Below are 26,073 nucleotides of genomic sequence, written 5' to 3'. Positions count from 1 at the left end.
GAGTCCAAAACCTTCATTCTCTGGAAGCTGTCTCAGCCCTATTCTGGGCCACAGTCAGGAGCTATTCAGCTCACAACCTGCCAGCTGGAGATCCCTGGCAGATCCCAGGAGATCCCAGCCTAGATGAGAGGGATAGTAGTTTCATGATTCTGTACCACAACTCACCCCCCCACACCTCCCCCGACTCCCTCCCAAGTACACACATCCTTCCGACCTGCTCAAGGTGCAGGGGTGACAAAGATGCTGGAAGCATTATGTCTGACTCCAGTTAATGGTGGCTTCAGCTGGACAAAGGTAAACTTCGCTGGCTGGCTCTTGGGTGATCTGGTTCCTTGGTGGCCAGTGTTTGTACCCCCAGTGTTGTGCAGTTTTTCCCACTAAAATAAGCACTGAGAGGCAAGACTGTGTCCTCTGGGCCATTTGCCAAACACTCTGGGTTGGAAGAGAGTGAGCAGGGCTTGATGGAGAGGCAAAGCAGATCAAGCGGCAACTCCTTCAGCCTTTTTATTCTAGGTCCTGAGTGAAACTTGAATACTCGTCTACATTTCAGGTCCTTAGAAGGGAGCATGGAGGAGGCAAATCCTGTTTGGAGAAAGCCAGCGTCCAACACAGTACTTGGTTAACGTCAGGCACATGAATGCTGAGTGACAGGTGCCACAGGCCAAGCTGAGCCCCACTTGTTCATCTAGGCTGGGGTGACCAGAGGGAGGCCCAACCCAGGGTCTCCTGTCCATGGGCTGGGGAGCAGCAACAGTCAGGAGCAAGGCCCAGCCCATCTCCCCGAGGAGGCAGAGGGAAGGGGGCCGAGTGGTTGTCAGGCATGGTCCTCCCCGTCTGGAACGTGGCGGTAGCCAGGAGGCTGGGCCTGCATCCGGAAGAGGACGGTGAGGAGCAGCACTATGAGAAGGAAGAGGATGGAGCCACATACAGCCAAGGCCACGATCACCTCTGGGCACGGGGCAGGGAGGGCGAGAGAAAGGTCATGTCAGTGTTCATTCAGCAAATATCTGAGTGCCTGCTACATGCCAGGTGCTGTTCTTACAATGGGGATATCACAGGGGGCCAAGACAAAGTCTCCCTTGTAGATTTTACATTCTAGGAGAGGAGATGCCATGACAGGCAAATGATAGACATGATGGATTAGTGGCAAATGCCATAAAGGAAAACAAAGCACGGTAAGGGGGAAATGATGGAGAGGCAGGTCAGTCAGGGAAGGTGTCACTGAGAAAGTGACCATTTGAACAGAGACCTGGAGTCACTGAGACACAAAAGATCTGAGAGAAGTGTCCTGAGGCCAGGGGTCAGGGGGTGGGGTGGGTGGATGGGAAGCAAATGCAAAAGGGAATTAGCTTGGCATATTATAGGACCAGCAAGAAAGTCAGTATCGCTAGAGCAGAATATGTGAGCACAGGAGATGAGGGTGGAGGACCAGACCAAGTAGGGCCTGGAGGCCATGGTAAAGAACTTGTTTTTTTTTTTTTTTTATTATTTATTTTTGGCTGTGTTGGGTCTTCGTTGCTGCATGTGGGCTTTCTCTAGTTGTGGCGAGCAGGGGCTACTCTTCATTGTGGTGCGTGGGCTTCTCATTGCGGTGGCTTCTCATTGTGGAGCACAGGCTCTAGGCACACGGGCTCAGTAGTTGTGGCACGCGGGCTCAGTAGTTGTGGCTCGCGGGCTTAGTAGTTGTGGCTCGCGGGCTTTAGAGCGTAGGCTAAGTAGCTGTGGTGCACGGGCTTAGTTGGTCCGCGGCATGTGGGATCTTCCTGGACCAGGGCTTGAACCCATGTCCCCTGCACTGGCAGGTGGATTCTTAACCACTGTGCCACCAGGGAAGCCCAAGAATTTGGGTTTTATTCCAAATGTAATGGGAAGCCACTGGAAGATTCTGAGAAGAGTAGTGATGTGAACTGATTTATGTTTTTAAAAAATTAACTCTGTTGTGCTGAAAACACTGGTAGGGCCAAGAACAGAATCAGAAAGAACGTTAGGAAGCTTTTCAGTACTTCAGGCAAGAGATGATGGTAGACTGGGCTAGGGAGCAAGAGCGTGTACTTCAGAGATTGGGCTGGTAGGATCTGCTAGTGGTTTGGAGGTGGGGTCAGAGGAAGAGGGGATTCAGGATAGCACTTTGGGTTATGCTATACACCTAGGTGGCTAATGCGGCATTTACTAAGGTGGGGAAGCCTGGAGGAAGAGCAGATTTGGGGGAAGAGCATTTGGATGGATTGATTGATTTTTGAGCATTTGGATTTAGACTTCAACTGTGACATGCCTTAGTTGACATCCATGTAGAGACCTCAAGTCAGCAGCTGGATATGTGAACCTGCAGCTCAGAGAAGAGGTCATGAATCTGTGAGTCATAAAAAGACAGAACTTAGCATGGAGATGGTATATAAGGCTGTAAGGCTGGGTAAGCTCACCTTGGGAGCAGGCATGGATGGGGAAAGAGCAAGGCTGAGCCCTGGGCCATCCACTGGTTAGTGGGGAGGAGAAGCTAGTAAAGGAAGCTGCCTGTGAGTTAGGAGAAAAACCAGAGAAGCCAAGGAAGTGTTTAAGGAAGGAGTGATCGATTCTGTAATGCTGCTGAGAAGTGAGAGAAGCTAATAATTGGTCACTGGCTTTGCTAAGAGGAGGTCATTGGTCCTTGACAAGAGTGGCTTCCATGGAGTGGCAGGTGACATAAGAGTGTCCAGTGTGAGTCTGAGAGAATGGGCAGTGAGGCAGTGACACCAGAGTCTAGGCAACCCTTTGAAGGATTACACCCGGAAAGGGGAGAGAGAAAAGGAGTGGCAGCTGGAGAAGGATGTGGGCCAAAGAGGTTTTTGTTAGGCTTTGAGATGACACGGATCCAGTAGAGCGGTAACACTGAGCACCGGGTTCCGTGTGGAGGTGAGAAGAGATGGACCCAGAGAGTAAGAGTGGAAAGGCTGGCTCCAAGTTGTGGCTTGTACCAGCGAGTAAGCTGGAACACCTGGTGGTGGGAGGACAAGACAGTTCTCTCCCAGTTGCTTTTATTTTCTCTTAGTATAAGAAGAGGGGCATCGCCTGAGGGCGAGGAGTACGTCTCGGGGTGGGAAATTAACTGTCTAGGGATAGGATGGGCCTCGCCCCAAACCATGCAGCGTCTGAGCTGGCTAAAGGACTGCCATCCCTGCAACAGGACGGCTAGAAGTGCATCAGCTCTCTCGAGACCTGTGGATATGAATTGTAAGCTGTTCTGGGACACAGCCAGCATGGAGGCAGGCAGCAGCTCACCTGTGTCTGCAGGACTGCTTGCCAGCCGGCACTCCTGCTGCCAATCCTTGGGCACAACAGGCTCTGTGAGGCGAAGGAAGTCCTGCAGCGGGCAGCGGTGAGGGCAGCCAGGCAGGATCAGCGGCCAGGGGGCCTTGTTACTCTCATTCCGAAAGTACATTTCCACTGAGAAATTCCTGAGGGTTGATAGGAGACAAGATGGGAGCTGCCCACAGTCCCCACGTGAGCGCCCCTCCTCAGGGCAGACCCAGAGCTCCACTCACCCGGTATCTTCCTGGTACAGTTCAAATATGTGGCAGGACGCGTAGGGGGCTTGTTCACCATTGTAGACATCCAACGCCATTTGCAGAGCAACCAGGGTGGTGTCGTGCTGTAAGAGAGAAGGGCTCCCCATCAGCACTGCCCCCCACACCCACAGGCGCTGAAGAGAGGAGAGATCCAGCTCCTACGTGACGTCTGCACACTGGGGACCGTGGAAGCTTACCGCAGAGTAGACCAGCAGCTTAGGGAGCTGGGAGGTGGTTGCCATCAGGGTCAGGTTCTTCCGTATCTGAGCCAGCAGGACTCCTGAAGGAGAGAGTCCCCAGTGTCAGTGGCTACAGCCATCACCGTCTTCTGACTAGACCTATCTGAGGTCCTCGCCCCCTCTGCCAGTCCTGGGTCTGATCACCAGCACAGAGAACGCTTTAGATAACTCTACAGCAGCCCCTGCTCTCTAATAACTTCCAAATTTACAGAAGGAAGCAAGACAAAACAAGATATCTATATTTCCCACAGGTGCGGAAACCTGCCCATTTATTTATAAAGGAGCTACGAGGCCCTGCCCGTGTTTGAAGAATTACTCCAGTTGGGAATAAATATAAACTTAAGATTGCTTCAGAGCACACAGGATGGGGGCTCCAGGCCAGGGGAACTCTGTCATGTGCAGGCTCTGAAAACTTTCAAGATGTTGGAAAGGTCTGGCAGCTGGCACTCCCTTAGGTGCTCAGATGAAGAAACTGGCATGTGTATTACTCTCAGCGTCCTTTCAGAGTGGCCCCTGGTGGTCCTCTGGAGGTAGGAAGTCATTTGAGGGAAGGGAGGGTCTTCTGACATGGGTGAAACTTAAGGATATGAATGGCAGAAAAGCACAAAAACCTAACTGTGGTCACTCACACAGTGACAAACATGCTAAGTATCTGCAGAACTGGGGAGACTGGATGGCTGACGGGATAACTAGGGGGATCTGGTTCTGAAAGAGCAGAGAACACTTCAGGCAGAGATGTAAGCACGTAAGAAGCCCCCAGTAGCAGATGTCTAATGCTGTAGGGTTCTGACAGGGGAGTGACATGCTGCTTCTGTCACTCACCCCCCTGCAGCCGGGCCTTCTCTGCCTGCTCGTAGATCCCGAAGAGGAAGCGGAAGCTGAAGTCCTTTAGCCGGCTCAGACGCTGCATGGTTTGGGGCGAGGCCCAGGGCGGCAGGACCAGCCCGTGTGTCTGCTGTGTACGGCAGCGGGCAGGTTAGTTCCCCAGCCTAGGCCAGAGCCTCTCCCGGGCGCAGCTCTCTTCCCACGTGGGACAGTACGTGTGTGTGTGTGTGTGTGTGTGTGTGTGTGTGTGTGTGTGTGTGTGTGTGTGTGTGTGGGTGTGTGTGTGTGTGGGTGTGTGTGTGTGTGGGTGTGTGTGTGTGTGGGTGTGTGTGTGTGTGGGTGTGTGTGTGTGTGGGTGTGTGTGTGTGTGGGTGTGTGTGTGTGTGTGTGTGTGTGAGAGAGAGAGAGAGAGAGAGAGAGAGAGAGAGAGGGGAGGGAGAGGAGAGGCAGAGGGACTGGGACCAGGAGACGTGGTGGATGGTGTTTAGGCTGCAGGGAATAGGAAAGCAGGCTTGGGAGCGAGAAGTGTGACTCAGCAGAATGGAGTCAGATACCACGAGAGCTCTCGGTGGACAGAAGCAGGAACTGCTGACGACTGATAAAACTATTTCCCACTCTGAGGTTCTTTTTCACCCGTGAGGGAAGTTCCCTTGTTTCGCAAGAGGTGGCTTGCTTGGACCTCCCCAGTGAGCATGGTGTCCAGGCACTGTGTTCTACTTGGTCTGGTCACCTAGGCCTGTCGAGGTATGAGAGAAGAGCAGTCACACCGGGGACCCTGAGCCGGCTCACCTCACAGAAGAGTGTGTCGTAGACATTCCAGATGGTCTCCAGTGTCAGGTCCGTAAGCCCTGTCTCGTTGGCCACCATATCCAGAAATTGCTATGAAAAATGGATCAGGGGATCAGTCCTGCCCTGGGGGAAAGGACAGTTTGGGGACCTCCACCTCAGCCCCACTCACTGCATTCTGAATACTCTCATTTTGATACTCCGGTGTCCGCCGGGTCTCGTTCTGCAGCTGTTCAAAACGGGGACATGGGCCCAATGGGAACTTCAGCAGCTGCAGACCAAAGCGGGGAAGCAGAGGCAGAGAAGGAGTCGGGGATCAGCAGGCCAATGGCCAGAATTGTCCCTGTCACTACCTCTAGGGAAGAGCTGGCTGGTCTTACCCTGTCCTCAGCAATGGGCACAGTGTGGACGGGGATAGGCTGCCAAGAGATGTTTGGGTTAAAGTGCTGCATCCTGTCGGGAGGGAAGAGTCCAGCCAGGTTGGCCTCAGCACTCATGAGAGTCCGGTCAAAGTCTGTGCTTCGCACATAAACCTGCAGAGATGACAACATAAGTCTCACCTGTGGGAGCGGGGTGAGGGAGCTCTGGCCCCTCACTGGGGCTCCAGGGGAGGTCCTGTTCTTGAAGGTCGCCTAGCAAATTATAAATCCTCCATGCATCTGGCCCCTCCCCCTCTCTGGCCTTCCCCATCCCTCTTCCCAGCCAAGGCCCACTCAGCTGGGGGCGTAGCTGTCCCCCATCTGTGAAGAACTCCTGTGAGAATGGCTCTAGTTCAAATGCCCCTCCCAGTCCAAAGTGCTTAGTCAACAAGGCTCTCAGGTCTGTCTGCTTGCCTGGTTTATTACAACACCTGTCTCCCTATCTAGGCCTGGGTCCTTGAGGGCAGAAACTGTCTTCAGTCACACCCCCCTTTATCACTGTCTTAGAGACCAGGAGAGGAAATAAAATAAGGAACAGAGATATTTGCTTGTGAAAAGGGAGGAATAAGCTGTGAGAAAGGGCAAGATCAGGATACGGCTGGCCCTCAAGGAAACAATAACAACATCTAGGCACAAAGATCATATCTGTATGGCACACCATTATGTGCAATGCTAGCATAGTGCCTGCCCCATAACAGGTACTCAGTAAGTGTCTTGGATGGAAAGCCTGAGTTACTTCACAGAGTCAGAAACTACTTTGCCAGATCCTTGAGTCAGCTTGGATGCTTGATCACTTTTGCCTCTCTCCAAGCCAAGCAGGGGCAACTCAGCCTCTAGGGTTTTATTCTGGACAACAGCCCTTGGATGTCTTGTCCTGTAGTTATGCTGTAACTAAAAATGCATGGAGGGAGGCCAGAGTGCCCAGCCTCACCCGTAGTCTCCCTGAGGGCAGAGGGTGAGAACAGCACTTCCCATTTCCCTTGCCTCTAGAATTCCCAGCCTTACCTCTTGCCGGTGGTAAGAGGTGTTGAGGAAGTCATGGTAGCGCTGTCGCAGAGCCTGGCCCAGCTCCCAGTGCTGTAGCATCCCCTCCTGTAGGCAAACCCAAGGGTTAAGAGGCCCACAGGGAAGGAATGGCTCACGATTACCACAGGGCCTAGCCACTATTGCTTTCCAAGTTCCTAGTTGAAAGTAGGAGGGGGTTAATCTGATCCCAGGAGTCATTTATTAAGTGGCCGACTGTGCATGGCATTATGTATGCCCATTTTAATCTGGGCACAGATGAAAGTAAGATTAAGAAATGTGGTCAAAATCAGCACCCACATGGGAAAAAGCAGTTTGGTGAGGCCCCAAGCTCTGCAGCCTGCTCTAGAGGTCACTCATTCTACAACTCATCCTGAGAGAGAGCTGGCTTCAGACCCACCTTGGTTAGCTGACCAAATCCCTGGGGCCATTCGTCTTCCTGATAAGGGTCCTTGGGGTATGTCTTCACTGGCGAACGGTCTCCATGTCGGTACAGCTGAGGGAAGAAAATGGTTAGCCTACAGATCAGAAGGGTCCCCTCGATGTGGACACAGAGCCAAACTCTGCCCCATGTTGAGAAGGAGCCATCACTCCCGCTGGGAAGCCTTAACTCTACCAACTGCAAAAGACCCCAACTCAGAAGTCAGTAACTTCCTCCAGGTTCCAGAGGTTCTAACTTGGCTAAGCAATGCCACTGGAGACCTTGGGAAAATCAAAAGTACAGGTGGGAAAGGAAAAGAAATAAAAGCAATGCAGATGGTGGGGGAAACTGGAAAAAAAATCACCAAAGGTTTTCTTCGAGAGGCTCTTACCATTCAGCTACATCCCTGTCCCAAGGCAGACTCACCCGACCTATCCTCTAATACTGAACTCCGTACACCCTGCCCCCCCAAATACCCCAGAGCTTCACAAAAACTGCGAACCCTGTCCTCCAACCCCTTAGGCCGATCGTCTCTTCTTAAACCAGCTCCTCCTCCAATGGACCCCAGACCCCAGCAAAGCCCCGCCCATCCCTCCACCCGCAGGCCGGTGCCCTCCTAGCACTGGAGAGCCCTTGGCGACCCCATCTCTCATTACCAAGGTAACGAAACGCAGACGCCGGGCCTGGGTAGGTGGCATCACCATCAGGTTAACACCAAGGAAGAGCTGGAGAAGAGCCACCCGGCTCCAGCCGAACTGTCTGCCCGCCATCACCGCTGTAGTCTGTGCAGCAAAGAGGCTGGAACCCGCCGAGTGGCACTTGCAGCAGCCGCCCGGACGCACCCTTAAGGACACACGCCGGAAGTGCTCTCGCCGCCATCTTGCTAAAGGCGGGGGCAGGGATGGAGGGAGGAGGAATCCTGTAGGGAATTCCTTGTAGGAGGTTCGCGATCGCGCCATGGCGGAGAAGCGTGGGAATGTAGCGCGACCTCGCCCTGCAGAAAGGGCTTGAAGACCTCGTCTTGGTAAAGAGAACACTGAGCGTGGGTTTTGCCTCTGCCCGCGGAGACCCAGTACCAAGGTGGCTCTTGTATTGGGCCGGACCGTGGCCGGCACAGCAAGCGACCCCCTCGGGCCGGGGTGCTGCCGGGCCTGACCTAGAGCGAGGGCGGGTGCAGAATTGGGGCGAGGGGTGGTATAGGGCGCCTTTCTCCACACCCTTTCCTTCGGGTAGAATTTGAGCCTTGGCCCTGGCTCTCTTCCCCGGCAGAAGTCTTGTTTTGGGTGTAGGGCACAGCGTGTAAACAGCCCTTTGGACTCCTGTGTCCCTGAGGTTGGTCCCAGTGTAGCCAATGCTCATTTCCTGAGCAAAGCTTCAGGACTCCTCTCACTCCCGCTTCCAGTCCTTTCCCTGTCCTCCCACCCGTCCACTTCCAAGTTTTAATTAGAATCGAGATGTCATGCCTCTTCTCAAAGGAGTTGGGTTGCACAGGATGTTCAGACTTTGCAAAACCAAAGCAGTGAATCCGTAGGGGAGAAATTTCAGACCAGTGGGGAGATATATAGGGGTAAGGGGAAGGAGCATATACGGTGGGAGTAGGTGGGGTTTCCACAGAATCAGAGAGGCCCTCTTGGCACTGACCATTAGGATACAGGTGCAGCCAGTGGGCTTCGGGACTCACAGCTCCAGGAGGTCAGATCATAGGCCCTTGGGTTGCTTTGATTCAGATCTGCCCCCTAGTAGCAAATCACCTCAGATCACTGGAGAAATAAAACGTGATCAGAATATATGGAAGAAAGCAGGGTCAGTATCTTGCCCCAGGACTCCAGATTGAATTATTTATACATACCTCAGGATCTAAACATTACTTCCAGAATTGTTAGGGAGAAGTGAATAGAAATTGAGAGCTGAAGACTAGGTAGTCAAAAAGTTAGGCTTATTTAGTCACAAGCCCCCCCTTTTTTTTCTGAATTTTATTTACTTTTTATACAGCAGGTTCATATTAGTTATCTATTTTATCTATATTAGTGTATATATCAATCCCAATCTCCCAATTCGTCACACCATCACCACTACCACCCCTGCCACTTTCCCCCCTTGGTGTCCATACGTTTGTTCTCTACATCTGTGTCTCTATTTCTGCCCTGCAAACCAGTTCACCTGTACCATTTTTCTAGGTTCCACATATATGTGTTAATATATGATATTTGTTTTTCTCTTTCTGGCTTACTTCACTCTGTATGACAGCCTCTAGATCCATCCACGTCTCTACAAATAACCCAATTTCGTTCCTTTTTATGGCTGAGTAATATTCCATTGTATATATGTACCACATCTTTATCCATTCATCTGTTGATGGGCATTTAGGTTGCTTCTGTGACCTGGCTATTGTAAATATAGTGCTGCAATGAACATTGGGGTGCATGTCTTTCCGAACTATGGTTTTCTCTGGGTATGTTCCCAGGAGTGGGATTGCTAGGTCATATGGTAATTCTATTTTTAGTTTTTTAAGGAACCTCCATACTGTTCTCTATAGTGGCTGTATCAATTTACATTCCCACCAACAGTGCAGGAGTTTCCCTTTTCTCCACTCCCTCTCCAGCATTTGTTGTTTGTACATTTTCTTTTTTTTTTCTTTTTTTTGCAGTACGCGGGCCTCTCACTGTTGTGGCCTCTCCCGTTGCGGAGCATAAGCTCTGGACGCACAGGCTCAGGGGCCATGGCTCACGGGCCCAGCCGCTCCGCGGCATGTGGGATCCTCCCGGACCGGGGCACGAACCCACATCCCCTGCATCGGCAGATGGACTCTCAACCACTGCACCACCAGGGGAGCCCTGTTTGTAGGTTTTCTGATGATGCCCATTCTAACTGGTATGAGGTGATACCTCATTGTAGTTTTGATTTGCATTTCTTTAATAATTAGTGATGTTGAGCAGCTTTTCATGTGCTTCTTGGCCATCTGTATGTCTTCTTTGGAGAAACGTCTGTTTAGGTCTTCTCCCCATTTTTTGATTGGGTTGTTTGTTTTTTTAATATTGAGCTGCATAAGCTGTTTATATATTTTGGAGATTAATCCTTTGTCCGTTGATTCGTTTGCAAATATTTCCCGTTCCGAGGGTTGTCTTTTTGTCTTGATTGTAGTCTCCGTTGCTTTGCAAAAGCTTTTAAGTTTCATTGGGTCCCATTTGTTTATTTTTGTTTTTATTTCCATTTCTCTAGGAGGTGGATCAAAAAAGATCTTGCTGTGATTTATGTCAAAGAGTGTTCTTCCTATGTTTTCCTCTAAGAATTTTATAGTGTCCGGTCTTACATTTAGGTCTCTAATCCATTTTGAGTTTATTTTTGTGTATGGTGTTAGGGAATGTGCTAATTTCATTCTTTTACATGTAGCTGTCCAGTTTTCCCAGCACCACCTATTGAAGAGACTGTCTTTTCTCCATTGTATATCCTTGCCTCCTTTGTCATAGATAAGTTGACTATAAGTGCGTGGATTTATCTCTGGGCTTTCTATCCTTTTCCATTGATCTGTATTTCTGTTTTTGTGCCAGTATCATATTGTCTTGATTACTGTAGCTTTATAGTATAGTCTGAAGTCAGGGAGTCTGATTCCTCCAGCTCCGTTTTTTCCCCTCAAGACTGCTTTGGCTATTTGGGGTCTTTTGTGTCTCCATACAAATTTTAAGATTTTTTGTTCTAGTTCTGTAAAAAGTGCCATTGGTAAATTGATAGGGATTGCATTGAATCTGTAGATTGCTTTGAGTAGTATAGTCATTTGCACAATATTGATTCTTCCAATCCAGGGACATGGTATATCTCTCCATCTGTTGGTGTCATCTTTGATTTCTTTCATCAGTATCTTATAGTTTGCTGAGTACAGGTCTTTTACCTCCTTAGGTAGGTTTATTCCTAGGTATTTTATTCTTTTTGTTGCAGTGGTGAATGGGATTGTTTCCTTAATTTCTCTTTCTGATCTTTCGTTGTTAGTGTATAGGAATGCAAGAGATTTCTGTGCATTAATTTCGTATCTTGCAACTTTACCAGATTCATTGATTAGCTCTAGTAGTTTTCTGGTGGCATCTTTAGGATTTTCTATGTATAGTATCATGTCATCTGCCAACAGTGACAGTTTTACTTCTTCTTTTCCAATTTGTATCCCTTTTATTTCTTTTTCTTCTCTGATTGCCATGGCTAGGACTTCCAAAACTATGTTGAATAATAGTGGTGAGAGTGGACATCCTTGTTTTGTTTCTGATCTTAGAGGAAATGCTTTCAGTTTTTCACCATTGACAATGATGTTTGCTGTGGGTTTGTCATATATGGGCTTTATTATGTTGAGGTAGCCTCCCTCTGTTCCCACTTTCTGGAGAGTTTTTATCATAAATGGATGTTGAATTTTGTCAAAAGCTTTTTCTGCATGAGATGATCATATGGTTTTTATTCTTTAATTTGTTAATATTTGTTAATATGTGTTTCCTTATTAATTGTCTGCTTGGAAGATCTGTCCATTGGTGTAAGTGAGGTGTTAAAATCCCCCACTATTATTGTGTTACTGTCGATTTCCTCTTTTATAGCTGTTAGCAGTTGCCTTACGTACTGAGGTGCTCCTATGTTGGGTGTGTATATATTTATAATTCTTATATCTTCTTCTTGGATTGATCCCTTGATCATTATGTAGTGTTCTTCCTTGTCTCTTGTAACATTCTTTATTTTAAAGTCTATTTTATCTGATATGAGTATTGCTACTCCAGCTTTCTTTTGATTTCCATTTGCATGGAATATCTTTTTCCATCCTCTCACTTTCAGTCTATATGTGTCCCTAGGTCTGAAGTGGGTCTCTTGTAGACAGCATATATATGGGTCTTGTTTTTGTATGCATTCAGCAAGCCTTTGTCTTTTGGTTGGAGCATTTAATCCATTCACGTTTAAGGTAATTATTGATATGTATGTTCGTATGATGATTTTCTTAATTGTTTTGGGTTTGTTTTTGTAGGTCCTTTTCTTTTCTTGTGTTTCCCACTTATAGAAGTTCCTTTAGCATTTCTTGTAGAGCTGGTTTGGTGGTGCTGAATTCTCTTAGCTTTTGTTTGTCTGTAAAGCTTTTGATTTCTCCTTTGAATCTGAATGAGATCCTTGCAGGGTAGGGTAATCTTGGTTGTAGGTTCTTCCCTTTCATCACTTTAAATATTTCGTGCCACTCCCTTCTGGCTTGTAGAGTTTCTGCTGAGAAATCAGGTGTTAACCTTATGGAAGTTCCCTTGTATGTTATTTTGTTGTTTTTCCTTTGTTGCTTTCAATAATTTTTCTTTGTCTTTTAATTTTTGTCAATTTGATTACTCTGTGTCTCGGCATGTTCCTCCTTGGGTTTATCGTGCCTGGGACTCTCTGTGCTTCCTGGACTTGGGTGGCTATTTCCTTTCCCATGTTAGGGAAGTTTTCGACTATAATCTCTTCAAATATTTTCTCAAGTCCTTTCTCTCTTCTTCTGGGACCCCTATAATGTGAATGTTGTTGCATTTAATGTTGTCCCAGAGGTCTCTTAGGCTGTGTTTATTTCTTTTCATTCTTTTTTCTTTATTCTTTTCCATGGCAGTGAATTCTACCATTCTGTCTTCCAGGTCACTTATCTGTTCTCTGCCTCAGTTATTCTGCTATTGATTCCTTCTAGTGTAGTTTTCATTTCAGTTACTGTAATGTTTATCTCTGTTTGCTTGTTCTTTAATTCTTCTAGGTCTTTGTTAGACATTTCTTGCATCTTCGCGATCTTTGCCTCCATTCTTTTTCCAAGGTCCTGGATCATCTTCACTATCATTATTCTGAATTCTTTTTCTGGAAGGTTGCTTATCTCCACTTCATTTAGTTGTTTTTCTGGGGTTTTATCTTGTTCCTTCATCTGATACAAAGCTCTCTGCCTTTTCATTTTGTCTGTCTTTCTGTGAATGTGGTTTTCCTTCCATGAGCTGCAGAATTGTACTTCTTCTTTGTTACAGGCCCCTTTATGAATCAGATGAAAATTTAGTCCCCTCTCCTCCAGAAGAATGTCCACACACACAAATGGAATTTTGCATACAATCCCAAGAGGTTCATGAAGACCATTATTAGGCTTCATAAATCAGCATCTCTGAATCCTTGATGTAACCTAGTCCCCTTAATTCACAGATAAGAAAACAAACCCAGAGAGAGGAAGTGACTTGGCCAAGGTCACGCAGTTTAGGAGAATGGATTAAAACTCAAGTTTTCTGATTTCCAGTCAAATAGCCCTTAAAATGGTTTATTTCTCACAGGCTACTCAAGCTGCATTGCTTAACTGTATTCAGTGGCCCCCAGATACTTTCAATGAAGAGATTTCTAGCAAAGGATACCTTTTCACATTGGTGGGGTTGGATGGGACATGGCTAATTGGCAAAATTCTACATATTAGTGGGACTTTTTGAGTCTTTTTTTTTTTTTTTTTTTTTTTTTAAATAATACACAATGTATTTATTTATTTATTTATGGCTGTGTTGGGTCTTCATTTCTGTGCATGGGCTTTCTCTAGTTGTGGCAAGTGGGGGTCACTCTTCATCGCGGTGCGCAGGCCTCTCACTATCGCGGCCTCTGTTGTTGCGGAGCACAGGCTCCAGACGCGCAGGCTCAGTAATTGTGGCTCACGGGCCCAGTTGCTCCATGGCATGTGGGATTTTCCCAGATCAGGGCTCGAACCTGTGTTGTCTGCATTGGCAGGCAGATTCTCAACCACTGCGCCACCAGGGAAGCCCGAGTCTTTTGTTTTAATATGCCCCTTACTCTCCTTGCAAACTAGCCAGAGCATTGTGATTTCAGAATGTAAATCCCGGGCTTATTAAATTTTGGCAAGTAGAACAAAAATCCCTTAAATGCATCTTTTGCTTTTCTTCCCACTTGTTCAAGTATTTCTATATTCGTTGTGCCTGCAAGCATCTGATGTAGGAAGGATTGATGGAGAAGATATTATTTCACTTTTTTTTTTTTTTTTGCGGTACGCAGTCCTCTCACTGTTGTGGCCTCTCCCGTTGCGGAGCACAGGTTCCGGACATGCAGGCTCAGCGGCCACGGCTCACGGGCCCAGCCGCTCCGCGGCATGTGGGATCCTCCCGGACCGGGGCACGAACCCGTGTGCCCTGCATCGGCAGGCGGACTCTCAACAACTGCGCCACCAGGGAAGTCCCTATTTCACTTTTTATGGTGAGAAATAAACACAGGAAGGGTAAGGATTACACCACAAGTACATGGTAGAGCCAAGAGCTGAGCCCTGGTTTTTTGACCCCCAGCTTCTGCATGTTTTCTGCCAGATGATTCTGTGGTCCCCACACCTTGGTTTCTAACTACAGATGCAAAAAGAATAGATGTGTAGATGGATAGTTAGATAGATGGATACATGGGCATACCTCAGACCAAATAAATCAGAATCTCTGAAAATGAGGCCAGGCTTGGGAACCACTGCTGTACACTGTGTTTGCAGAAGCAGACCTAAATCCAGGTGAGTGGACTATTTTTCCTATCTGGGAGGGCAGTTTTGTGTAATGCAGTGAGGTGGGCATTTTTTGTTTGAGTTTTGAGCTTTTGAGTCAGCTATACATGTATTCAAATTTGATATTTGACCCCTTGCTAGTATTCTCTTCTAGGATTATATATGAGGAGAAATAAAATAATACATGTAAAGGTAAATGTATGTAGTAGGGCCTAATAAATGTTACTTTTCTTCTTTCTGCTGTCTATATCATCTCTGAACTCATAGACCTGGGAAGCAGGAATTGCTGGGTTCTTCTGTCTCCTGTGATTGGGAAGCTGGGGAGGAGTCACTTGAGCAGCATGCAAGATGACCCCCACACTTTGCAGCCTTCCAGAATGGTGATGGAGGCAGCAAGAAGCCGTTGCCCCAGTCCATCCCTGCAAACTGTACCTTGTGGCCTGCCTCATGGGAGTGCCATCCAGTAGTGCATATAACTGTGGGCTGGTGAATGCTCCTATCTTTGCTTCAAGATTCCCTTTGCTGCAAGGAGAAGCCTCTGGAGGTTCTGGGGGTCAGAAATGTGACCTGGAAGACCCTAAAAGGAGTTCCCAGGCATGTTGCCTCTTCTAGGAGCCAAGAAAACATAGGAAAGGCCCCATGGGGCTGGGAGGCTTTGCACCTAACACCTCCAGTGGGCTGGTGGGACTGCACAGTGGCGGCCAGGGGTGAGGGGTGTCTGGCAAAATGAGACATGTGATTCCCACTGCAGATCACCTGACTACTTGCCCTGGTTTGGGGAAGAAGTCCCAGTCATTAATCTCTAGAACTTTTGTGGAGATACCACCAGCAGGTTTTGGTCTTCACCCCTTTTGCTCTCCCTTCCCATCTTCATGCGGGGGAGGCTCCTGAACCCCTGTAACCTGAAGGGGTAACTCTGGCAGTAATGCTTCCTCCTCCCTTACTTGAGATTAGGCTGAGGCTGAATCCCTTGTGTGGGGGAGATGGCGCCCTAACCTGCTTGTTCAGCAACTGGCTCTAGCCTGGGTCAGAGGGCTCCCCATGCGGCTTGTGTGTAGTGCTGGGTCCTGACCTGTGGGGAGACCAGCGTGTCAGGAGAGGGAGCTGAGGATCAGGAGTGAATGGGTCTTCTCCCAACTCCCAGAAGATAGGTATCAGCCCCCAGACCAATGTTCCATCCCAAGTTCCTTGAACCAAGTGTTTCAGTGACATCGCTGACTCTGCCTCTGTGCTGGAGCTTCTGGGGATGCGGAAAGGTGGAGGAGGAAGCTGGAACGATGATGTGGGTGCTAAGACAGGACAGTTCTAGTTTCCCAGGGGCTACAGTCCCTGGTTTTTACTTTCCCAGGACAGCTGGGGCCTTGTGAAAATCAGGGAGGGAACATAAGCAAGAGGAATGGAGAGCCTTGTGCTCATGACTCAGAGATGCCCGGACCAGGGTGGGGGCCTTGTGAGGGGATGACCTGGTGATGAGAGGGAACAAGAGCAAAAGCTGGAGGCAGGACTTTGAGATGGGGGTGTCAGAGGGGCTTTTCTGAAATGTGAAAATGAATACATGGACGGATTTTGCAACACCATCCAGCCTGCTGTCTTCTCAAGTTTTGCTCCCTAACCTCTGCCTGTTCCTCCTGCCCCACCCTGTGCTTCCTCCCATCTTTCCCCGAGCTCCTTTCTATTTCTGTTTCCCCTGTCCTTCTCCCGTCCTGTTCCCCCGCACCCCATGTCCACTCTTCCCCTACTCGCTCCCTTCTCCTCTTCCCTGGTGTCCTGTTCATCTCTGTCTCAGCGCCTCTGGCCGCCTGCCCTGGCCCCCTGTCCTTCTGTGCTTTCATGTGGAGCCCATGGGAACTGGAGTTCACAGCAAAACAGGAAGAGCCTGTGAGCAGGAAACTGGGAGTGGGGTAGGGGGGGAACAACCAGCAGTAACCTCAGCTCCTTGCCTCCCACATCTGGACTGAAGCATCCCCAGGGCCCCTTGCCTCTCCCACTGCAGCCCACCAGCCCCAGCTTCGTCCATCTCACTTCACTGGTCCAGCAGACCTGAGAGGCAACAAGATGAATATCCTGGACTCTGACACAGGAGAAAGAAAGAGGACAGGGACTTGAGTGAGGACATCTGGATTCTGATCCCAGCTTGGCCACTGACTGTGTGTGGTCTTGGAAAAGACTCTCCCATGAGCTCAGTGTTATTGTACCCTCCCTCCCTCCTGGGGCTGCTCTAAGGACCAGAAGAGATAGTGAGGGGTTTGTAGATGGAAATAAGCACAGGAAGGTTAACAGTGTACAGATTCAAGGTGATGGGAAGGCCCATAGCTGAAAGGATTGGGAATTTAATTACTGCTTCCATTTCTAGTACTCTTACTGTGTGCTCTGATACATTGTTTAATTCTCACAACCTTATGTGGCCAAAACCATTATTATTATACCAGTTTTAAAGATAGAGAAACAGAGGTTCAGAGACATTAAGTAACTTGCTTAATCAAGATCACACAGCAAATAAGAGGCAGAGGCAAGGCCTGGATTTGAACCCAAAATTGGAGCTCACAGCCCAAGCACTAAAGCAATGATGAAATTGACTAGAGCCAACAAGTATAGGATAGAAGAGGATGATACTATTTTTTTTGTTTACTTATTCATTCAACAAACAGAACTACAGTACCTACTCTGTTTCTACTTTATGGCAGGCCCTGTTTCAGGGGAGGTAAAATCAGTAAAACGAGGTGTCTACCTTCAGGGATGGACCTCATGTTCTGGCGAGAAGGCATGGCTACAGTCTCAGTAGATGCTGGACAGAGCCTGCCCTCACTTCTGACGGAACCCTTCCCCAGATGAGGGTACCTGCATACCCTCTCAGATCCATCCTGGACTGGCACCCAGATCTACCGTCTTCCGTCCCAGACCATCCATTGCTGTAGCGACTTCTTTCCACCACCCACACCCCCTCCTCCGGCCTCCTCCCTTCTCTGGCCTCCGCAGGGCACCCACGTTCAGAGACTCCCTGGAAGGCCCACCACCTGCCTGTCTCCACCCCTGTAGTTCTATCAGCTTGGTTGAGGCCTGGGGCTAGTGGGGAGAGCTTCTTGGCCCCTTTCCAGAGGTACAGGAGGAGGAGGAGGGAGGCCGGGAAAGCAAGCTGGTGCTCGGTGTCGCAATTCCGGGCCGGGCCAGGACCTTTGCTCCGCGAGGTGTCTGTGGAAGGGAGGAAACGACTCTGGAGGCTGCCGGGAGTGGGGTGGGGGCGCCTGGGAGGTGCCTGTAAGAGCAGCTCAGAGCCGCCAGGGTGAGGAGAGGAAGGGGAGAGCCGGGCAGATCTGCAGGAAAAGGCGGCCTTCGGGCGTGGGGGTAGGGGCCGGGGGTGGCGCCGGGCTGAGGGGGGTGGCAGGCCGGCAGGGGGCGGAGTCAGCACGGTGGGGAAGCGGCCCGTGGGCGGGGGCGAGGAGGCCAGGGCTTCGGTCGGTCGGCTCCCGGCTCCCGGCCCCTCTCTTGCTCCGCTCCGGCTCCCCGGCCGCTGAGGCCTGTGGTCCAGGGACTGCACCATCCTCCTCTCCCAGCAAGGGGGCTCCAGAGACTGCCCCAGCCAGAGCCGGGCGGCCTGGGCACTCGGTGGGTCTGCTCTTCAGCGCTGGCCTGGGGCTCTGCCTGTGTGTCTGGGGCGCGGGTGGGGGTGGGGGCGGTGGGGTGTCCTGTGCATTTAGAAAGGGGTCTCTGGGGAGAAGTGAAAAGGATGATGGTGACGGACGCTCGGACAGCGACAGCATTCTGTTTATGTCCCAGGATAACTTCTGAGGGGGTCAGGGGCAGGAGGTCCTGTATGTGAATTGGGGTGACTTCTGGAGGCAAGAGTTTTGTCTTGGGACCCTGGAAGGTGGCAGGAGTGAGGCTGTCTAACCAGCAGTGTGTTTCACTGGGTGGAGGGAGCCTCGATCACATGTCCTGGTTCTGCCCAACTTTGGCGGTCCCCAGTGCTAGAGTGAGGGGGAAGGGGCTCTGACAGAAGCGGGGCAGTTGTGCCCAAACATTCCCTGATGGCCTGGAGGGGGTCCTGGGGAGAAAAGGTGGCATGGTAGCCAAGAAATCAGACTTCGATGTCAGAGAGACCAGAGTCGGAGTCTTGGCTCTACCGCTGCCTTAACGGTGTGCTCCTAGGCTATTTTCTTCATGTCTTTGAACCCCAGTTTCCTCATCTGTAAACTGGGCTTGAGAATAGCCCTGACCTCATAGGGATATTGGGAGGAAGGCATGGAAAGCCTTAGCACAGGCTGACACATATATGGCAAGTAAATGTTAGCTGATATGTGAGTACAGATAAAAAGCAGGATCAGGAGGGGAGGGAACCCAGTTTGGGAAGAGTGTAACCTGGATCATTCCTGCAGGACAGCCCCTTGGTAATGTCCAGGGCTCCAGGAGGAGATGTCTTTGTGGCTGGAGGCCCCCGTGCCTGATGTTTCTCCCGGTAAAGCTCATTCACTGCAGCCCCCTCTCCCCTGAGCCCAGGCCCCAACTCCTCTCCTCCCGCGGGAAGCAGCCTCCTTCACTACCTACCTTCTGCCCTTCCCTGGAGAGCAGCCAGAGCTACTCTTGGTGCTGCTTGCCTCCTTCTGCCCACAGTATCTCTGCCCTGGTTCTGGTGCCTGGCCCTTGCAGATACTCGTCCGTCCTTCTCAATCCGGGCTTGCTGCTGGGGAGGCTTGGCATGTCCAATGCTTATCCAGCTTGGCTTTCAAGAGTTCTGTCTGATCTCTGAGATGGATGCACTTCAGCCCCGAAAGGGGACAAAGGTTAACATCCTTATTTAAGGTATTGAGGTGCAGGGGACTACAAGTGATTAGCCCTAGAGCCCACACAAATCGCAGGGTCCCAAAGCCGGAGCCGATGTTTTACTGCCCTCTATGGGTGGAGATGAGTTTGCAGTTTCCCAGGAGAATGCTGGGGACCTGAGACGCCCTTGTGCCTCTCTTTCGGGGTTCAGACTGTGCAGTGGAGCTGTGGGAGCCAGATGCACAAGATGCAAGCAGCCAGCCTCTGGGAAGCAGCAGCTGTATCCTCAGGGAGGAATCTAGCACACCCCAGTCTGCTGGGGGTACTTCAAGGGTGGGGCTGGAGGCAACTGAGCCCACAGCCCTGCTCCCTGGGGTGGAGGCCCCTCCAGAGTCCACAGGTGAGGAGCTGCTGGATTTGGAGGAGGTAAGGGCTCCCTGGATCCGGGAGGGGTAACTTCAGGGCTCTTTACCTTATAAGATCATGGTTAAGTCCAAAGGCTTTGGAGTCAACTAGACCTAAGTGATCTGAGTGTAACTTTTGTTTCTTAGGCCTTTCTGAGCCTCAGCTTCCTTATTTGTAAAATGGAAATAACAAAAGTACCTATCTCTTATGGTTGTAAGGATCAGTGCATATAAAGGGCTCAGACAGTACCTAGGACATAAATAGCACTTTGCATACGAGAGCTACTTACTTAGAATAGAGAGACTAGATAGACTTTGTACAGTGAGGTAAATGAAGGTCACTGAGTGCTCAGGGCAGTGGCCAGCTGGGCACCTAGCCTTTTCCCTGAAGAAGAACATTAAGGCTCTTTCCTGTACCCAGAGCTTCGTCCACAAAAGCGGAAAAAGGGGCCAGCCCCCAAAATGCTGGGGAATGAGCTGTGCAGTGTGTGTGGGGACAAGGCTTCCGGCTTCCACTACAACGTGCTGAGCTGCGAGGGCTGCAAGGGATTCTTCCGCCGCAGTGTCATCAAAGGGGCGCGCTACGTCTGCCACAGTGGGGGCCACTGCCCCATGGACACCTACATGCGTCGCAAGTGCCAGGAGTGCCGCCTTCGCAAATGCCGCCAGGCCGGCATGCGGGAGGAGTGTGAGTGTCTGGGGACTGGAGCTGGGGGAGGGGTGTGGTTAGGCCGATGGGGAAGAGGGCATGTCTGGGTGCCAGGGTCTGGGGGCAGAAAGGCAGCTGAGTCTATGGGCCTTGCTACACGGTCCCTAAGTGTGGATTAAAATCTCTTCCTTGTCTTTACCTAACACTCTCTGCTTTTCTGGAGCCTCAAACTACGCCTCTGCCCCATCCCCACTTCCTGTCTCCCCCCTTCTCCCCTCCTCACATCTGGCTCTGTTCTCAGGTGTTCTGTCAGAAGAACAGATCCGTCTGAAGAAACTGAAGCGGCAAGAGGAGGAACAGGCTCAGGCCACATCCGTGCCCCCGAGGGCTTCCTCTCCGCCCCAAGTCCTGCCCCAGCTCAGCCCGGAGCAGCTGGGCATGATTGAGAAGCTGGTGGCTGCCCAGCAGCAGTGTAACAGACGTTCCTTCTCAGACCGGCTTCGAGTCACGGTACCTGAGGGGCCTGGGGAGAGGTCGCTGTGCCCAGAGCACCAGCTGGCTTCTTGATGCCTGACTCAGAGTGGTTTGTTTCTTTCCTCCTTGCCTTTCGGGGTAGCCTTGGCCCATGGCACCAGATCCCCAGAGTCGGGAGGCCCGTCAGCAACGCTTTGCCCACTTCACGGAGCTGGCCATTGTCTCTGTGCAGGAGATCGTTGATTTTGCCAAACAGCTGCCGGGCTTCCTGCAGCTCAGCCGGGAGGATCAGATTGCCCTCCTGAAGACCTCTGCAATTGAGGTGGCTGGCAAGGCCGAGGGTGAAGGGAGGACCAGAACGGGATGTCTGTGGGAGGGGCCCCCAGCCAGACAGCTGGGAAGCCACATGCACTGGGAAGTAGGGATGAGGGGCTCAACCTTCCCTTGAAGGTGCCCTGGGCCAAGACCAGCCCAATATTTGTGTGCAGGTGATGCTTCTGGAGACATCTCGGAGGTACAACCCTGGAAGTGAGAGTATTACCTTCCTCAAGGATTTCAGTTATAACCGGGAAGACTTTGCCAAAGCAGGTGAGAACTGAGATCACAAAGGGACTGGGTTGGATGAACAGATGCATTTTGTCATGGGGCCCATAGTGACTACAGAGCTACAGGCCCAGGGTTTGAGTGGCTACAAAGGGAAGGATCCACTTGTTTTTCCAAGACAGAAAGTTGGAATGCTGATAGGTCTCCCTTAACTGCCCCAGATAGATTCCTGTCCTCTGTTGCATTAGGCCAGTGGTTCTCAAGCTGTGTTTCCAGGAACCTGAGGGGGGGTTTCCATGGAAGTGTCACCTTAGAGGAAAAACGTCCTTCACCCTAACTTTAGCCCAACCAGAAACTCCATTTAAATCTGCGTTATATATTGTGCTTCTGCATAATATTTTGCTTGAAGAAAAGACTTTACAGCTAGGGGAAAAAAAACTTGAAAACCTCACCAAGCCTTTCAGTAGTCAAAATTGAAAAATCTTTCTCAGATGTGCTCTTTAAGGATCATGTGGACTGATTTCCTCCTCTTCAGCTGTGCTTTCCCAGTAGCCATGGAATTGGCATTAAAACATGGCAGATGTGCCCAGATGAGGCAGTTTTAGGATAAGAGTGAACACTTCTATCCCCATCTTGAAGTACTTTCTCCAAGAATTAGTTCACAATGCTGTTCTCTATCTGACATTTGCTTGCAGGCTAAGCAGTTTTGGTTTCCTCATATTCAATGGTTGGTTTGTGTTGTGGGAGGAGGGCTGGGAAAGGATGGAAGGTGGAAGGTGTTTCGGAGGGACAGGACTGAGGCTGAACAAGAGACTTGGTGGTTTAACACCTGAGTGAGCGGGTCTGTAAAATGTGGCTGATGCTGCTGACTCCAGTCTCGGGTTTGGAGAATACTGGTTTCCAGTGCAGAGCTCACAGAGGTTCCCGGTGACTCAGGCCAGCTCTTGTCTCATCACAGGCCACCCAGTGAGCTTTCTAGGTAGGCTCCCTTCACTATAGGGTACGGCAGGGCTGTGTTGACACCTCTTGTCTTCTGTAGTGCCCCGTGTGCTGCCTGAATGTATAGGCACCTAATAGGAGTGATGTAATGACTTTTTCCAGCTTTAAAAGCCCAGTCCTGCCCCCTTTCTCTACCCAATCACCTTTTCCCCAGATGGTTATTACCCCAGTCCTTCTTAACCTCGGCCTTCTCCTTCATAACATCCTCCTTTCTGAACTCTTCCCTGTTCTCATGTCTGCGTGTTCCTTCAGCACTTGCGGACTTGTGCTGTCTGAATCTGTATCTATTTATAGATTCATTTATATAAGCAGTTTTTTTTTTTTCTTGTTTGTTTTTTTTGCTGTACATGGGCCTCTCACTGTTGCGGCCTCTCCCGTTGCGGAGCACAGGCTCCGCACGCGCAGGCTCAGCGGCCATGGCCCACGGGCCCAGCCGCTCCACGGCATGTGGGATCCTCCCGGACCGGGGCGCGAACCCACGTCCCCTGCATCGGCAGGCGGACTCCCAACCACTGCGCCACCCGGGAAGCCCTATATAAGCAGTTTTTATGTCACCATGTTTGTTTCTCATTTCTCACTTTTTCAGTGCGGGGAGAAGAGACAGGGCTGCTCTTTGGGCAGTTCTCCCTCCTCCTTTACTTCCACTACCATATGCTGCTCGCGTGGGTGACTAACGATGTGAACCCATCACACTGGGGGCGTCCACTCAGCGAGCAGTAGCTGACCCTCGCAGGGGGCGTAACTCTAGAACTTGCTCGTCCTCTCTGTATGAAGGGGCTGTTCAGCACAATTCAAGGCTGGACACCTCACCAAGAAATGCTTTCTAAATGGGGCTTGTCCATTAAATGGATCAACACACACTTGATAAACATCGGGGTGAAAGCACAGGAAGTGACTAATCAAGAAGCCTGGGATGGAAAAGTTAGCAGATGGTTGCTAAAAGACATCTGAGAAAACTAGGGGGTGGCACGGGGTGGGGAGACTTTGACAGTGTGTTTGGGAGAAGTGTTCTTTAGATGTCACCACTTCAGGTCATGGTTTGTTGAACTTCGGTCTCCTCAGTAAGAAGGCTGGTTCTATTTTTAAAATTTATTATTTATTTAACAAACACTTACATGGAGTTACCTTATGTGCCACTCTTATTCTAAGGACCCATTATGAGGTAGGTGCTATTATTATCTGCATTCTAGAGATGGGAAAACCAAGGCTCAAAGAGCTTAAATAACTTACTCAAGGTCACACAGCCTAGTAAATGGTAGAGCTAGGACTCAAACCCAGGGAGTCTGACACCAGAGTCCACACCCTCAACCACATTGCTTTGTTTCCCCTGTGATGTGAAACAAGAAATGTATTGCTAGTATTCAAATAAGTAAGGCCAATTGCCAGTGAAGCAGTCTTTTTACAAACAAACATAAGGGTTGCTTCTATTTCTAGTAATGTGGGGCCCTCAAGCATTCTAAGAAGAGTTCTAACAGAATTATTGTCATTTAATTCAGCACGTTCTGTACGCTGGGTGCAGTGCAAAGTGGTCTGTATGCTTTATCATTTAACCATCACAACAGTTTTATAAGTTCAGATATGATTCCCGCCTCACAGATGAGGCTTAGAGAGGTTAAGAAACTTACCCAAGGTTATACAGCAGAGCCCTGGAGACTTCATACTGAGTTCCTGGTAGTCTCCTCAGTTGAGCAGTGCTGCCCATGCCACACAACCCAGCCTCTCTTCTTCCTTCCCAGGGCTGCAGGTGGAGTTCATCAACCCCATCTTTGAGTTCTCCAGAGCCATGAATGAGCTGCAACTAAATGATGCTGAGTTTGCCTTGCTCATTGCCATCAGCATCTTCTCTGCAGGTGTGGAGAAGGGGCAAGAGGGAAAACGAGCAAGAGACTCACACCAAAGAGGGCTGCAGGCCCCATAGGGCAAGAATCGTGGGGGTGGAGGCCCTTGTTGTGTTACTTTGGGATGGGAGAGGTTGGGTAGGGCATGTCCCTATTTTTTGGTTGTGATTTGGGGTATGGAAATAAGACCCTGGCCAGACCTGCTACTCAACTCTGTTGGTGACCTATAGACCGGCCCAACGTGCAGGACCAGCTCCAGGTAGAGAGGCTGCAACACACATATGTGGAGGCCCTGCATGCCTACGTCTCCATCCACCACCCCCATGTGAGTCTCCCCACTGTGCCCTCTTTCTCCTCTCCACAGGCTCATCCCCTGACACAACTACTTTCCCTTCAAGAATCCCTCCCTGACTACATCGTGCACAGACAATTCTCTACCTCTCCCACAAACCCCCCACCCTTGCTCCCCTTCCCTGGGGAGAGACAAAGGCTGTACTTGTCCTTCTTTCCCAGGACCGACTCATGTTCCCACGGATGCTAATGAAACTGGTGAACCTCCGGACACTGAGCAGTGTCCATTCAGAGCAAGTGTTTGCGCTGCGCCTGCAGGATAAAAAGCTTCCCCCGCTGCTCTCTGAGATCTGGGATGTGCACGAGTGACCGATCTTCCCCTGTATCTTCTGTTTTCTGAGCTGGATGGCTGAGGCTGGTGGCTGCCTCCTAGAGGTGGAACCGACTGAGAAGGACAAACATTCCTGAGGGCTGGGCAAAGGAGATCCTCAAGTGGCATTAAAGGAGAGTCAAAGGGTTGGGAGTTTTGTGGCTGCTGGGTAGTAGGGATCCTGCTAAAACGGTGCTCCATGTGAAGACTGTACTAACCGGGCCCAATGGATGAACCTGGGGGCCACTTTGCACAAGGTTCTCCAGGGCCCTGCCCATCCTGCCTCTACCACTTCCTGTTTTCCCCACAGGGCCCCAAGATAAATTCTCCACTGTCACTCTGCGGCTTGGGCATAAATGCCTCCGGGCTGCCTCACCGATAGGCCTGGCACTGTTTGTACAGGAAGGCCAAAATGAATTCAGAATGAGAGAAACCAATTTCTGGAATGGGGGTGGGGCCCGACAACACAGGAGGGAAGCTTGTGTCCTTGCGGGTCCGTTTCCAGACTCAGAGGAGGGAGACAAGTCACAAGTGACAGCCTTGGCAGTGAGTGGGGACCTCCTTTTACCAGTCCCATTGCGATGTAAGGGTCAATGAAGTGCTGAGGCAGGGACGCGCCCTTGCCCCCCTTCAGCGATCCCCGTGGGATCGTGTTGCCTTTCTGTGAGGGAGGGGGTGTTGGATTTTCGGAACTAACGCCTCAGTCGTGCACCTGTGTTCGTGCGCGCGGGTATAATGCCTTGGTTTTTCCATTGATACTTAAGAAGGTACAACAATCCCTCCTCTTGGCCCGCAGGCCCTGTGGGACAGCGAGAAAAGTCCCCTGAGGCCAGGGGTAGGCTGCTGTGTCCCGGGTTTAGCCTCGCGGAAGGGCTGGACTCCCTCTCCCAGCGCGCACCGCGGCGCCGCTCACGCCCCCTGCCTTGGAGCGCACCGGGTGGAGGAGATGCCGCGGCCGCGCCTTCCGGCCTCAATTCCCCCCGCCGCCCCTGAATTGGTAGGCTCC

General features: G+C 50.4%; 2 protein-coding genes across 6 annotated transcripts; one reads left to right on the top strand and one right to left on the bottom strand.

Annotated features, from left to right (window-relative positions):
- Positions 1–8,134, bottom strand: ACP2 (acid phosphatase 2, lysosomal). 3 transcript variants are annotated; one of them, XM_007455748.1, is made up of 11 exons: positions 7,912–8,134; positions 7,235–7,330; positions 6,817–6,903; positions 5,773–5,925; positions 5,565–5,663; positions 5,396–5,485; positions 4,604–4,736; positions 3,740–3,822; positions 3,519–3,625; positions 3,256–3,431; positions 1–948 (listed from the first exon to the last, which is right to left on the bottom strand). In XM_007455748.1, exons 1-11 carry the CDS (start codon positions 8,023–8,025, stop codon positions 815–817), a joined length of 1,272 nt encoding a protein of 423 aa, XP_007455810.1. In that variant the 5' UTR covers positions 8,026–8,134; the 3' UTR covers positions 1–814. The 3 variants fall into 3 exon arrangements, with proteins under 3 accessions (XP_007455810.1, XP_007455812.1, XP_007455811.1); XM_007455749.1 differs by lacking the exon at positions 7,235–7,330 and having other exon boundaries at positions 519–948; positions 7,912–8,033; XM_007455750.1 differs by lacking the exons at positions 5,396–5,485; positions 5,565–5,663 and having other exon boundaries at positions 184–948; positions 7,912–8,032.
- Positions 5,265–25,220, top strand: NR1H3 (nuclear receptor subfamily 1 group H member 3). Of its 3 annotated transcripts, none has more exons than XM_007455752.1 (10): positions 5,265–5,443; positions 19,115–19,194; positions 19,711–19,899; positions 20,325–20,591; positions 20,854–21,062; positions 21,169–21,348; positions 21,515–21,614; positions 24,305–24,418; positions 24,637–24,731; positions 24,920–25,213. In XM_007455752.1, the coding sequence occupies exons 2-10, from the start codon at positions 19,152–19,154 to the stop codon at positions 25,064–25,066; spliced, it is 1,344 nt and encodes a 447-aa protein (XP_007455814.1). In that variant the 5' UTR covers positions 5,265–5,443; positions 19,115–19,151; the 3' UTR covers positions 25,067–25,213. The 3 variants fall into 3 exon arrangements, with proteins under 3 accessions (XP_007455814.1, XP_007455813.1, XP_007455815.1); XM_007455751.1 differs by lacking the exon at positions 5,265–5,443 and adding an exon at positions 18,194–18,344 and having other exon boundaries at positions 24,920–25,220; XM_007455753.1 differs by lacking the exons at positions 5,265–5,443; positions 21,169–21,348 and adding an exon at positions 18,226–18,344.
- Positions 25,221–26,073: the final 853 nt, after the last annotated feature.

This window comes from Lipotes vexillifer, unplaced genomic scaffold (genome assembly GCF_000442215.2).
Source record: "Lipotes vexillifer unplaced genomic scaffold, Lipotes_vexillifer_v1.1 scaffold977, whole genome shotgun sequence".
Classification (NCBI taxonomy): domain Eukaryota; kingdom Metazoa; phylum Chordata; class Mammalia; order Artiodactyla; family Lipotidae; genus Lipotes; species Lipotes vexillifer.
This window is presented reverse-complemented; position numbering and strand designations above follow the sequence as displayed.

Coding starts and splice junctions, on each gene's coding strand:
- ACP2 (XM_007455748.1), bottom strand. CDS start 8,025: ATGGCGGGCAGACAGTTCGGCTGGAGCCGGGTGGCTCTTCTCCAGCTC. Junction 5,926..6,816: donor CCTCTTACCACCGGCAAGAG/GTAAGGCTGGGA, acceptor TCATCTCTGCAG/GTTTATGTGCGAAGCACAGA. Junction 3,823..4,603: donor GAAGGCCCGGCTGCAGGGGG/GTGAGTGACAGA, acceptor TCTCTCCTTCAG/GAGTCCTGCTGGCTCAGATA.
- NR1H3 (XM_007455751.1), top strand. CDS start 19,152: ATGTCTTTGTGGCTGGAGGCCCCCGTGCCTGATGTTTCTCCCG. Junction 19,900..20,324: donor GGCCCCTCCAGAGTCCACAG/GTGAGGAGCTGC, acceptor TCCTGTACCCAG/AGCTTCGTCCACAAAAGCGG. Junction 24,419..24,636: donor CATCAGCATCTTCTCTGCAG/GTGTGGAGAAGG, acceptor GGTGACCTATAG/ACCGGCCCAACGTGCAGGAC.